Source organism: Ceratotherium simum, chromosome X, assembly GCF_057802395.1.
Source record: "Ceratotherium simum simum isolate JZ-2026a chromosome X, ASM5780239v1, whole genome shotgun sequence".
Taxonomy (NCBI): Eukaryota; Metazoa; Chordata; class Mammalia; order Perissodactyla; family Rhinocerotidae; genus Ceratotherium; species Ceratotherium simum.
Window position 1 is genome coordinate 16,294,328 of NC_141940.1, and position 14,384 is coordinate 16,308,711.

The window sequence follows — 14,384 nt, forward strand, 5'->3', positions numbered from 1 at the left end:
TCTCCTTGATACTACTCAGTGCCTGCCAATTTCACGGCAGTCACCTCTCCAAGTTTGTGCCCCAAGCAAGTCTTGAACTAGTCAGCATTCCTCACTTTAAACATTTCAAGTTCCCTTTGGAATTTCTAATTCCTGAAAATGCATTATCCAAAAATAAAAGACCTTATAAATCCTCATGTATTAGCCATCCCTAGCCTTTCATACCTTTAAGGCGTGATTTTTTTTTTCTAAGTCACAGAATCATGGCATTTTAAAGCTGAAAGGGGCATTAGAGGTAACTGAGTCCAATTCCACTGTTTCCCCTGCTTACTTTCTTCTGTTTTATTCTCCTATTGACTTTATACCCTACAGTAATAACACAAATTTCTTCCTCACTCCAAAAAGAACCTACACTCAGAAGGGAAGATATCACTCAAAATGCAGCAGCCCCTAAATCTCAGACAAAAACAAAGGAAATCCCCTCTGGATAGGAACAGACCCGGAATGCCCTCAAACTGCACTTCAACCAACAGTAGATGACACTCACATACCTGCCTTTAATTTGAATAGCCAGATTAGCAAGAGCAAATTCACTGTCCTGAAATATAGAATTCAACTGTAAAAGACAAAACATAACAGTTTTAGTATTCCCGCTCCTCTATCTTAACCCAGCAAAGTTACCTGCATTCATTATTTCAGTCGGTTCAACATTTCCACATGCTCCACTCAGTTTTTCAATTTACATTTTACCTACTGTTATGGAGTGAATTGTGTCCGCCCACCAAATTCACGCGTTGAAGCCCTAACTCCCAATGTGACTGTATTTGGAGATGGGAACATTAGGGAGGTAATTAAGGTAATTAAATGAGCCCATAAGGGTGTGGCCCTATTCTGAGAGGACTAATGTCCTTATAAAAAGAGGAAGGGACACTGGATCTCTCTCTCTACATACACAGAAAACAAAAGCCAGGTGAGGACGCAGCGAGAAGGCAGCCATCTGCAGGCCAGGAAGGCAGGCCTCACCAGAAACCAACCTTGCTGGCACCTTGATCTTGGGCTTCCAGTCTCCAGAACTATGAGCAAACCAATGTCTGCTGTTTAAGAGACTCAGCGCATCATATTTTGCTATGGCAGCCCTAATGGACGAATACACCCACCCATTTTCAAGCACTTATAATCATGTCATATACATTTGAAAAGAAATGCCGATGGAGAGAAAGGGGAAACAGACATCATCATTTACTGTTGGTATCACCTATCCAGGAGGCCACTTAGCGATAGCTATTAAAATGTGAAATGTTCATGTCCTTTCATCCAGCAATTACAGTTGTAGGAATTTGCCCTATAGAAATACTCAAGTGCCCCCCAAATCTATTGCCTGGGCATTATTGTCAGCATTGTTTCTAAACAGAAAAAAAAATAGAAACAACCTAAATGTCTACCAATGGATACCCGGATTAAAAAAAAATACTACATTACAACCATCTAGTAGAATCCTATGCACCTGTTAAAGTGTATGAGGTACATCTATACTTACTGGCATGGATATGCTCAAAGGTACACGGTTAAGTGAAAAAAAAGCAAGTTGCAGAATAGCATAATTAGTAAGATTCCAATTATTTTTGTAAAAGAACATACGTGCATCAGAAAAAAATCTGAAAGAAAATACCTCAAACTATTAAGAGGAGTTAACACAAAGAACATCATTAGAAAGGATATTTACTTTCTGGGTTTAGATTTCAGTGTCTGAATTTTTTGCAGAGAGTGTGTATTACTCTTATTATCAGAAAAATATAAGGATGAATAAAACATTTATTGTGTAGGAGAGGAAAAAAATTAAAATGCAGAAAACAAAACTATTTAAATACAGTGGCATAGACTTTGTTATCACTGCTCTCCTACTTTCCCCAAAGAGGAAAATTCATCAAAGACCCGGAATTTGTATCAGTGGAGGGAGATGTACAGTTCTAAACAAAGTAAAATATAGCATTCCATAAAAGCGTTTAGCATTGGCACTCTGAAAGAGAGACTGCATACATCCTCATGGTGTTGCTTACAGAGTGGATAGTTTGCAGCAAAAAAATCAAAACCAATTAGCTATGAAATGTATTATGGGTAGAAAAAAGTAAAGCCTCGTTTTAATCTACTCAGTCTTTGTCATATACATATATATATGTCATATATATATTCACATATTTTATATGTACCATAAATATTCAAAAGGTTATTTTACCCAATTTTCTGCAACTTCATTTACAACACTGGTAATAGGGATCCTTGGCTCTTCATCAAAGACAGAGAAGTTCATTTCAATATTGTAGAAAGACACTGTAATTAAAATAAGGAGATTAATTTCATTCATTTAGTTCAAGACATTTAACTTCTATAAATTTAGTTAAAACAGCTCTTCATTTTAAAGAAACCAAACAATGAAATCTCATTCTTAAACTTTGCTCAGTTTAACTCCAAGGTCAAGAACCAGCCCTTTCAGCTCCATATCCAAAAGCAAAATAGGATGTACCATCACATGTTTGCTTTAGTTATTTGGGCAGTTCCCTGATTTCTACACAGTCGATGGACGTTCTGCAAATCCTCCAAATCTTCCATTTTCATTGACCAACAGATTTCCAGTCCAATTAATGGCCAAGCTGAACATTATCTGACAAGATCATTTGTACTGAGAAAATATTTATTTTTCCCTGTGCCTTTCTTTCTGCTTCAGGTTTTTCTCTCTTCATTTCCCTCTTTCTCTTGTCTGTCCTATAAAATTTCAATTTTGGAATGTTAAAAGTTGAAGGAACATCCAAAATTTGAATGATACAGAAGCCAAATACTCCCTGGCCACGGATAAGCATTCCAAGCCAGCTGGAGGTGGAGACTGGAAAAGGCTGAGACCTGAATAAGAGGAATTCAAAAAAGCAGGCTAGACTATCTTCTAGTGTTTTCTGGTATGTGATCGACATGTCAGACCTAAGGCCATATAATCCTCTTACTGGGAAAAGGGCGAGGTTCCTGATCCATGTTCACATTGGCAGAATCAAAATCAGAGTATCAGGAACCAAATGGGTAGAAAGGAGGCTTAGAAATGTCATACTGAATGAAAAGATACATTTGCATTATATTTCAATAAAGCAAAGATAAACAAGATGGCTAGAAAATTCTGTGTTTGGACAAGGTACTTGTACCCACTATCTGAGGAGATAGGAAATACCTGTACCCTTTTTTTTATCCTTTTCTGCCTTCAGAGAACTGGCCACCTTGGAGAACACATGGCCCATTGTGCATGCATCCTATTAGTGATACACTCACACATTGCGGAACATACCTATGGACACAGCAGCAATAGGTGAAGTCAATGTTTCTGTAAATACAACTGAAGGTGTGGAGTGCAGCCATCCTGTCTCAAAAGAGGAAGATAGTCTTGAAGACACAGTTGCTGTAAAAGGATGTGTTACTTCAGTGGATATGAGTGGAAATGAGGCTCCAGTAGCAGCAGATGAAGTGTTGGTTATATTTGGAAGGGAGTCCAGTGTGGGCTTAGGAAAAAGTACAGTAGGGGATGCTGATGCAGCTGGGATTCTGCTCCATGCAGATGTTATTGTAGGGCTAGACAGAATCACGGAGCCAATAGATAGGGTGTGGTCAGTTGTAGGAGGTGACCTACTCATCCTACTAAAGGATGGAGGTTGAGATACAGTCCTGGAGTTGGCAGTCACGGTGGTTCTGTAAGATGCTTCAGGGGATTTGGAAATGTATACACTGTCATCTGTGATTTTTATAGACATAGGGAGGGAAGTTGGGAAGCCAGTAGCGATACTGCCCACTGTAGGTATAGGAGTGGTGTTGGTGAGTATGGTGCTTACAGTAGCAAAGGGTAGTGTTGTAGAGTTAGTGAATGGGTGTGTTGGTGTCATGGTAGAAGTCAGAAATGTGGGTTTTGACCCCTCTGCTGTAGAGGAAGTTATAATGTGAGGAGTATTGGATACCGTTGCCAGAGAGGAACCTGAAGGGACACTAGATAAGATCCAAGTCAGCATAGGTAAAGTAGTAGCCTTTGAAATTATAGATCCTGAGGCAACACCAGAAGGGTTTAATGGAAGTATGGTTCCAGGAGTTACAGATGTGTTTTTCTTCTCAAATATGTGCTTAATGTCAGCCAAAGTGGTAGGGATAGATCTTGAAGATACTGATAATGGAGGGCTCTCAGACATCCCCAAGGTAGGAAGAATTCCTGATGTGGAAATTGATGACATTGCCATAACATCTCCAGATACAAGACCAATCTGAGAGGCTGTGAATGTTGAGAAAGACCCAGGAGCAAGGTATGGAGTCTCTGTTTCCATCTTGTTGGGTGCAGGTACATGAGTAGTGGTAGAGACTGGAAATTGAGAATCTTCAGCTGTGGGTGTGTTCCAGGAAGTCATAAGCAGAGACTGGGTGTTACTAGTTGTGGTTCTTGGGAATGTCTGTGTGCTCCCAGAAGTGGAAACTGGAAGTTCAACCATTTGGGCTGTAAGAGGAAGAGAAGTCTTTGGAGTAAAGAACTTGGCTTCATTACTATGAGGTGAAAAAAGAAATGATGTCAAAGAGGGTGGGGTTGCACTGGTTGAAGTCCATGGAGGGTATGAAACAGGGGTATTCACAGATGTGGCACCTTTTGCTGGTTCAGTTGTTGAAGTATTTTCTGACAAGGAAGTCATCTTTTCTGTATTTGAAGAAAGGTAAGTGGTGGCTTTTACACTTTTTGTGGGTCCAGGAGTGCTCTCAAAGCTAGTCAAAGATGGGGACACCTGAATATTCAAAGAAGTATGGAGATTCTCTGAAGCGGTAGATGAAAGCACACTTTCAGGGGCAGCAGTTCTGGAATAAGTATTTGTGAGAGCTATTACTCTACCACTGCTTACAGTAGACAGGGAACTGTTAGTAATCCCAGATAATATGCCCAGAGTTGTAGCCTCATCTCCTTGTGATGATTGTTGCGTTGTTGATAGAGATGGTGAAAATGTGGTCTTTGGAATGGAAAAAACATCTTCAGTGTTCTTAGAACCGAGTAGAGAGGAGGCAGTGGTGCCTACAAACGGAGTTACTATCCCAGCCATAATAGTGGCTGGAATGGTTTTCACAGAGGGAAAAGTTGGCTCTGTTGGAGAGGAAAGGGATATAGGTGTGATCCTGGAGGACACCTCTGTCATTTCTGAAGTAGTGAAAGCAGAGGAAATCACTGTGCTTTTTGAAGTAAGCCCAGCATATGTCACAGGTGTGGCATCCAATGTAGATGGTTGTATGGTCATAGTAGTCTTCGGGGTAATTGAAGACAATAAAGTAGAGAATGATCCAACTGTTGTGGAAGAGTGAGAAGAAACAGCTGGAGGTGAGAAAGCAGAGTCATTAACTGACATTGAGGATATCTCAGACACAGGCCCAGAAGTGGCTTTAGAGAGACTTTTCAAATAATCTGGGCGTGCTGTTTTAGAAGATTTAGTCACTAGTATTGTGGGAGTGTCAGAAACTCTTTTGGAGGTGAAGGCAGTGACACTAATTGGAAGTGAGGACATCTGGGAGATAGGAACAGATGTTGCCATAGAGGTTTTCCTAAGTGCCGTAGGTACATTTGGAGCAGAAAAGGCTGTAGTGATCCCATCAGTAGAGATAACTGTAAAATAGGCACTAGACAGTCCAGTGGAAAGAGACAGGGACTTAGGGGAGGTCTGTATGCTTTCAAAAATGGGAGAGGCAACTGAAGTCACCTCAGGTTGAGTCATAGGTGAAAGCAAGTGTGAATGAGTTGTGTTGGTGTTAACAGGATTTGACATTCTGGTTGCCCTGGAAGTTATGATATCTACAAATGAAGTACCCTGGTGGTATGAGAAAGGATGAGTCACAGAGGTGGAGCTTACTATGGTTTTCTCACTCCTGGGAGTATGTACTGAAAGGGCACTCATGCCTTCTCTTTCAGGAGACAAAAATGCGGTAGTTGTCAGAGCTTGTGAAGGGAGAGCTGTTTTTCCAAGACTGGTAGACATTTCTGAAATGTGTATGTCTACTGTATTACTTGAGGTCGAGGTGGCTGTAGCCTGTGTACTCCCAGAAGTGGGAGATGAAGCTGAAATCCCATCAGGTGGAGTTGCATGTGGAATCTCTGAAGGTGAATGTGTTTGGTGACTGGAAATGTTTGTGGTCTCAGCAAACCCTGTATCTGTCATTTCAAAGGATGGAGTACTCTGGGAGTCTGAAATAAAAGGACTCTTTGATGGAGACATTTTTGTCACCTCCATAGTACTAGGGGTGTTTTCCAGAGAGGTGGTCATCTGCTCTTGGTCAGAAGATAAGGTAGAAATGTCAGTCACTAATAGGGTGGGGACCAGTGTGTTTACAAGACGTGTGGAAGATTGAGAAATGTGACCATCTACTGAAGAAGTAAGCTTATTGGCAGAGGTGTGTGAGGGCATGGTCTCATCAACAATAGAAGTTTCAGTAGCCAAGCTAACAACATCTCCACTACCACTGAAAGTATACGGAAAGCTGAGAAAATGGGTAGAAGTCTTCTCCATTTGAGATATGGTTTGGGTTGCTACTGGTGTAGACGTAGTTGAGATCACATGAGTGGAGGACACAACAGGAATGTTGTCAGGGAGAGATTTGGAGGAGGCAAGAGTGGGTGTGGATGGGGTTACTGTGTCAGCTGAGGTGGAGAGAAGGGTGGTCTCAGCCTCAGCTGCCACAAGAGTGGAAAGTTTCAGCGAGGGAACTGGAGTTTCTGTCAGAGAGGGAACTGCCGTGGATGTCATCCTGACGGAGACTACTGTGGCCTCTGAAGTGGTGTGAATCGAGTCTCTGTGTGTAGGCACGGTATCATCGGTTGTGGAAGCAGTCTCATCCAATGGTGGCACTGATGCTGTGGTCACTGTAGCTGATGACAGAGTTGAGACATCTGAAAACATAGATGTGAAGGAAGCCGTTGCCAGTGTAGAAGGCTCAGGCATGGTAACCTTAGTCTCCTCAGACACCACCATAGAGGTGACAGCAGAGACATTAACTGGCAGTGAAAAGATATGGGTAACAGGCACAGGGGTTGCTGAGGAATGGGTAGCTGTAGGCTGTGGGGGCAAGATACCAGCAGTCAAGGACATAGCTGTCCTGTTTGTAGGGATAGTGTCAAAACTGGTCCCCAATATCCTTGTAGTGGAAGAACCCAGGGGTTCAGGGAATGTCTGTGTGCTCCCAGAAGTGGAAGATGCAGCTGGGTTCCCCTCAGATGGAGTCTCTGAAGTCCAATATACTGAGTAGGTGTGAGTGGAATTAAAGATTTCTGTAGTTCCATTGTATGATCTCTCAGGTGTGGTTTTCACCAATTTCGTAGAAAGCCAACTTCCTCTCACCTCAGTAGTTGCAGTTTTATTATCCAATGGGATAGTCAACTTTTCTATATCAGGAAAAGGGGAAATGGTGACAGAAGCTGTCATCATTTGTGGAGATTCATCTGTTGCTTCCAGCATGGTTGCAAATGGAGAAAGCTCACTTGTTGCTGCTACAGTCGATTTTCCCTTAAGATAATGGGAAGTCGTTTCTTTCCTTGTCACAGTAGCATTGAATCTTTGTGTTGTTGCAGACTCTGATACAGCGGCTGTTGTCTCTCCAAATGCGGTTGTACCATCTGTCTCTTTTTGTGTGGTCTCAGAAGCACTCTTCTCAGTAGAAAAATTTGGTTCAGTGTCAGCAAGGGTAGATATTATATCTACTGGTGGAACAGCTGTCTCTCTTGGTGTTGAAAGAAGTTCATTTCCAGCTACTGTGGACATAGGGGTGATTTTTAGTAGTAAGGTGGTAAGTCTAAATTCAGGCAGTTTGGTTACAGATGTGGTTTCAGAAACTGTAGAGAAATTAGCAAACCACGGAGATGTCAATTTGGATAGAGTTGTATATCTGTCTGTAGTAGCATCAGCAGTAGTAATAGCATCAGTGGTAGTGGTAGTCTCATTCTCTGTGGATGCTTCTCGTGGGATGATAATATTAGTAGTTATGGATGAATGTTCTGTATTAGAAGTATTCCCAGGGAACACTGATGTCAACAGGGTCTGATGTGGTCTGGAAGTCCAAATGATCTCATTGGTGGAGAATAGATGGGCACCTTCATCTGTTATTGATGTGGGAGCAGACTCAGATGCCTTGAATTTGGAAGCTGATCTAGTGGAAATCAAAGGAAGCATGTTTTCACCACCTGTGGGTGTATTCTGGGTATATACTGGCCCAGTGATTGTAGGGGAAAGCATAGTTTCAGCCACTGTAGGTGCAACTGTGATTCCAGGAGTCAAGGCTGTATGTGTAGTCTCAGCATCAATAACTGTCTGTACACTCTGAGCTCCAGTGAATGGAGAGGATGTCCTGAAAGAAACGACCATAGAAGAGGCCTCTTTTGGCGTGGAAGTGGAAATTGTATCCTCCACTCTGGGTAAAGAGACATCCTGGAAATTTTTAGATGTTGATTCTGTTTCAGCTGTTCTTAGGACAGGCATTGTCTCAATAGGCTCAGATGGGAGCGTCATTGAATGAGCTGTAAATGCTATTTCCGTATCAGTTGTTGCCAGTGTAGGTGCTGTCTGATTTCTAGGAAATACAGAAACCACTGGAGCAACTGTGGAGATGAGCACAGACTCAGGTGGGAATGCTGATGCAGTCCCAATGTGAGTAGTTGTAGCTGAAGTCTGTTCCACCATGGACCAAGGTACAGTTTGAGCCACTGGAGGTGCGAGAAACTCCTGGCTAGCTGTGGAGATAGAGAGGTCCCCAATACCTGTGGATCTGTGTTTGGGCCGAGATGTTGTAGACATGGATGTTGATTCAATAGATGAGAATAAAGATGTTGTCTTCATAACGGCCAACTGAGAGCCAGTTGCTGAAGTTTTGGATACAGTTGAATTCTTGGTAAATCCAGATGTGTATAGGAAGTTAGTAGCCGTAATTCGATGAAAGGTCTCAGTAGCAATGGCTTCGGCCATTTTTGTTGTCCTTGTGCTCTCTGAAGATGGGGATCTAGTTGTTTTCATGGAATTGGTAGCAGTGCCTATGGAGATACTCTTGGTGGGCAGAGCAATGGTTGCTGAAGTAGACAAAGCACCTGCTGCAAATGTAGCCTTCTCAGCTATGGACGTCTTTAAAAATTTTGGTGCAGTCATTGTTTCCAGAGGTGGAGATGTTGTATTGGAATATGTTATGGTCGTATAATCAGTTGCAAATACAGGCATGCTTTTATTCATCACTGTAGAAGAATATACAGTCTTCTGCGGCTTTAGTCCAGTAACTTGGGGTGGAGTTGTCAAATCTATTTGTTGTGAAAGAGTTGTACTTGTTTCTTGAATTGTTATATTTTCAGAAACAACTGAAAAATTAGAAAGCATGTGTTACTTTGGATTCAGCTTTAGAAATCAGAGATAATTCTTTAAGAAAGAGCTCTCTAATTTTTTCTATTTTTAAGAGGAGGTAGATATCAGATATCATCAAATTGCTCAATTAATTGGTTTATCTTAAGATGATTTTTGACTTTCTAAAATCTCTATATGGTTCTCATAACGCCCTGTTTAAGTAACAAGTAGGAGCACATCCATTCCATAGGGTCTCCATAAAAACATATAGGCACTCCTAAAAGAGGGATGCATGCTAGAGTAGTACACTGATTAAGAGGACTAGCTTTGGGAAATGGACCAATTTCTTGAAAAACACAAGTTATCCAAACTCACTTAAGAAGAAATAGATAATTTGAATAGTCCTGTATATATTAAAGAAATTGGATTGTGTAGCTAAAAATCCCAAAAAAGAGGACCAGCTTTGGATTCAAATAGATGTAGTTTTAAATCCTGGCTCCATCACTCACTCATTATGTAACCCTGGACTAGTTACTTAACCTCTCAGGGCCTCAATATCCTCCTCTGTAATGTGAGATAATAACACCTACCTTTTAAAATTGTTTTGAAAATTGAGTTAATGCATATAAAACACTTAGCATAGCACCTGGCACACAGTAAGTGCTCAGAAAACAATAAACTGTTGTTAATAAAGGCTTGCTATTTTAGACTTGGTCAAATTTGTATTGTTCATCTAAACACTATAGATTAAAAATGTTTTGATCTGTAACCCCAAGATTAAAATTTCTTGAACATGCACCACTTATGTATATATATATATATACATATATTTGTTTATCAGTAATGTATACATGTATATGTATAATAAATTTGTATTATGAAAATTATAAACATGCACAAAAATAGAAATGTCAAAAAGGTATGATAAAAATAAATGTAAATAGAAGTTTTACAACATTTTCTTCCTGCACTCTAATGTACTATCTGTGTACCCTCTAGAATTATGTACCCCACTTTGAAGACCACTGGAGCCTAGCTTACTTCTCAATTCAAGTCGATTAAATTTGACAAGTATTGTGAATACTATCCTAGGTCCTGTGAGACATGTACAGTCGTCCCTTGGTATCTGCAGGGGATTGGTTCCGGGACCTCCATGAATACCAAAATCCGTAGATGTTCAAATGCCTTATATAAAAAGGCATGGTATTTGCAGATAACCTACTCACATCCTTCCATATACTTTAAATTATCTCTAGATTACTTATAATACCTAATACAATGTAAATAGTTGTTTTACTGTATTGTTTACAGAATAGTGACAAGAAAAAAATTCTGTACATGTTCAATACAGAGGCAACTATCATAGGCCGTTTGATCTGTGGTTGGTTGAATCCGCAGATGAGGAGCCCATGGATACAAAGAGCTAACTGTATAGAGTTTATGGCATAATTCCTTCCCTCAAAGAGCTCACAGTCTTATTGGAAAAGTCTTATATTACTGAAATAGTTTTATACAAAATATAGTATTTTTAAAACAAAGCAATAAAATAATAATACAGTTTATAATAAAGTGAACAATGGAATATAATCAGGTTCCAAATGTCTCTAAAGTGCAATGGGAGATCAGTGCAGTGAAAGATCAACACTGGCTTCAAGCTAATGAGGAAGCTTTGTCTTAGAAGATATAGGCCTTTGAGAAATGGTGGGGTTTGGGTAGAGAAGGCAAGGCACATGGCAATGAATATGGAGGCAGTGAAAAGATCAGTCTAGCTGGGAACGAGTATATTGGATAGGGGTGAGAAAGAATGTCAGACTAGGATGGGACCTGAAAGGGAGAGTGGAAAGACAGATGAGAGAAGATAATATAGCAGCTTCCATGCGCTTACTACAAGCCAAGCACTGTGCTACATGCTATCTCATTTAATGCACCTAACAAACTTATAAGGGAGATACTACAATTACTCCCATTTTAGAGTGTCAGAAACTTTACATGAATTGCTCAACTTCACACTCGGAGTTCAAACCTAGATCTATCATCTGTGCTCTTAACCACCACACCATTTGGAACAGTTTAGATTCTTGAGCAAAGAGAATGAGTTGATAAAAAGTAGTCTTTAAGGAAAATGAATTTCATGGTAGTGTACAGGATGGGTAGGAATGGGAAGAAACTGAAGGCAAGGAGACTCTTTAGGAGACTGGTAGAGCCTTGCTCCCCACCTCACTCCTGCCAACTCTAGGCCAACCCAACTATCCCTCGCCTCCATACCTGCACCTGAGCAGCTCAGCACTGCTGGACACAGTCACACAAGAGGAGGAACTAGTATTTCTATAAATTCATGATCACCAACCTCAAATAAGCCTTTCACACAGCCCAGTCATCCTATTACTTTTCTCTGGTCAATTTATGTTCCTACTGTCTGCAATAACTATTTCAAACCTTCCCCATTCTCAAACTCTACCAGCACATGTTTATCAAGTAACCGTGCCTCTTACTTCAAGGGAAAAAATAACTGAAGTCATCAGATAGAAACTTAGCAGTGCTGGTGTCCCAGAAACCTTACACCAGCAGTCATCCCTCCTTTCCTTAAGGAGCATTTCCCTATTGGTTTAAAACATGTTCCAGTCTCTTGCAATAAAATATAAAAACTCCCCATCCCTCTATAGGTACTGGCCTATCTCTCTCCTCCCCATCATTCTCAAACTCCTTTAAAGAAAGTTTATCTACACCTGCTGTCTCCACGCTCCCCTGCCCCATTCTTTAGCCCACACTAATCAGGCTTCTGCCATCATCATTCAACTGAACAGCACTCACTAAGGTCACCAATGGCCTCCATATGGATAAATACGATGTATGCTTTTTCTATCCTCATCTTACTTGACCTCTCAACAGCTTTTGACAATGTTGACCACTCTCTCCTTCTTAAAATACTCTTTTCGTTGACTTCCATGACATAATGCACTCTTGGGTTTTCTCTTACTTTTCTGGTCATTCCTTCTCTATCTCCTTTGCAGACGCATCTTATTTTACCTGGCCATTAAATATTAGAGTTCCCCAATGCTTGGTCCCAGCACCTCTTCTGTTCTCACTCTATGTTTCTTCACACCTAGGATTCCAATTTACATCTATACACAGGTGATTCTCAAAGTTACATCTCTAGACCAGCTCTCTATTCTGAGTTCCACATTTATATAACCGATTGCTTACTTGACATCATCTCTTGGATATCCTATTAACACCTCAAACTCAATATGCCCCAACTTGAACTCATTATCTTCTCTCCAAACTGGGTCCTCTTTCAGTATTCCCCCAGTGAATGGCACCATCATACATTCAATTATGCAAGCCAAAACCCTTTCCCTCTGTCTCCATCATTTTCTCTCTCACCTGCCACAGCCAACCCATAATCTTATCTTATGGAACTTATCTCCTAAATATCTCGTGACTCTATCTGTTTCTCTCCATCTCTATCACCTATCACCCTGACCAAGCCACCATCAAACTCTCACCTGGACTACTGCAGTAGCCTCCCAACTGGACTCTGCCTCTACTCTTGGGACCCCTCCAATCTGTTCCATAATGCAATCAGAATGATCTTTTTGAAATGCAAATTTTATAATGTCTCACACACACATTCACACACTCAGCTCCCTTTAGTGGCCTTCCATTACTCATAGGATTAAAAAAACCCACAGTTTTCTTAATAGAGTCTATAAAGCTATGCACTATTTGGTCCCTATCTACCTCTCCAGCCTCAATTTGTGTGGTTTCCCCCTTGTTTTCTGGGCTTCAGCCCATCAGCCTGGTTTCAGTCCTCCAATACTCGGCATTCTCTTTCCCACCACAAGACCACTGCATGTGCTGTTACCTCTACTTAGGATGTTCTTTCCGCCCTTCTTCCTCTGATTAACTTGCACTCATCCTTCAGATCTCAGCTCATGTGTCACTTCCTCAGGGATACCTGCCTTCCTTGGCCTCCATGACTAGGTCAAACCAATCTATTCTAGGATCTTATGACACCTCTTACCCCTTCTTCATAGTGCTTGTCACAGCTGCAGTTTTACATTTGCGTGTGCTTATTAATGTCAGTCTTCTTCACTACACCGTGGGCAGGGATCTCATCTTTCTTTGCTCACCATTGTATCCTTGGTGCCTAGCAAAGGGCCTGGCACATGGTAGATGTCCAATAAATATTTGTAGGCTAACTAAATAAGTGGAGATGATAAGGGCTTGGAATGAGATTAGCGTGAGGATTCCAAATCCTATAGCTATTGGAAAGGGAGAATTGACAGGTTACAGTAACAAAGAGGTTTAAGAGATGGAGAAGACAGAGAAATCTCAGAGAACTCAAATTTTGCTTTGGGGCAACTTGAAGAATAGTGTCGATATTCACAGAAACAGGAAAATTGGGAAAGCAGCCTCACTCAGAAGAAAAACATCCAGTTTAGACCTGGATAAGTGGAATTTGAGGAGATGGTGGAATATCTCAGTGAAAACGGTGCATAGTAAAATTCAAGACTGAGTCATAATTTTTCCCCAGTTAAAATCACTCAAAATGAAATCAGGCATATTTACTGTTGGGAAATTAGCATTTTGAATTTATGCCCCTGGGAAGCATATTATGTACGATGTAAGAATAATTACAGTGGTAGAAAATCTACTAACTTGTTTCACTGTTTTGAGCATTAAAATTACTTTTAATTTGCATATATAGAAATTTTGAGATGTGTGTAGGATGTTCTTTAGGGTTTTGTGGTCATTAGCAAGTAGAATGAGTGACAACAGAAGCCTGCGTTCACAAAAGTACACACATTTATAAGGAGAAAAGTCAAAGTTATATAAGTACTTTTTCACTTAATTTTACAACATTGTTTCAATTATCAGAGATTCACATTCTGTTAGGTTTTATCAAGAAACTGGTATATTTCAGCAGCACAATATTTATTTCAAGCTTTCTGCCTTCAAATCTGTCCACAACTACAAGTAAAAGGAGAATTGTCAGGATCTTGGTTTCCATTTTATGCAGATGGCTTTACCATACTGGCTTAG

General features: G+C 40.6%; 1 protein-coding gene across 1 annotated transcript in view; it reads right to left on the reverse strand.

Moving 5' to 3' along the window:
* Positions 1-14,384, reverse strand: part of ADGRG4 (adhesion G protein-coupled receptor G4) — a 92,763-nt gene that overhangs the window by 57,281 nt on the left and 21,098 nt on the right. The window contains 3 exon segments of the mRNA XM_004441654.2: positions 523-595; positions 2,213-2,307; positions 3,305-9,355. Coding sequence (XP_004441711.2) covers positions 523-595; positions 2,213-2,307; positions 3,305-9,355 — 6,219 coding nt within the window.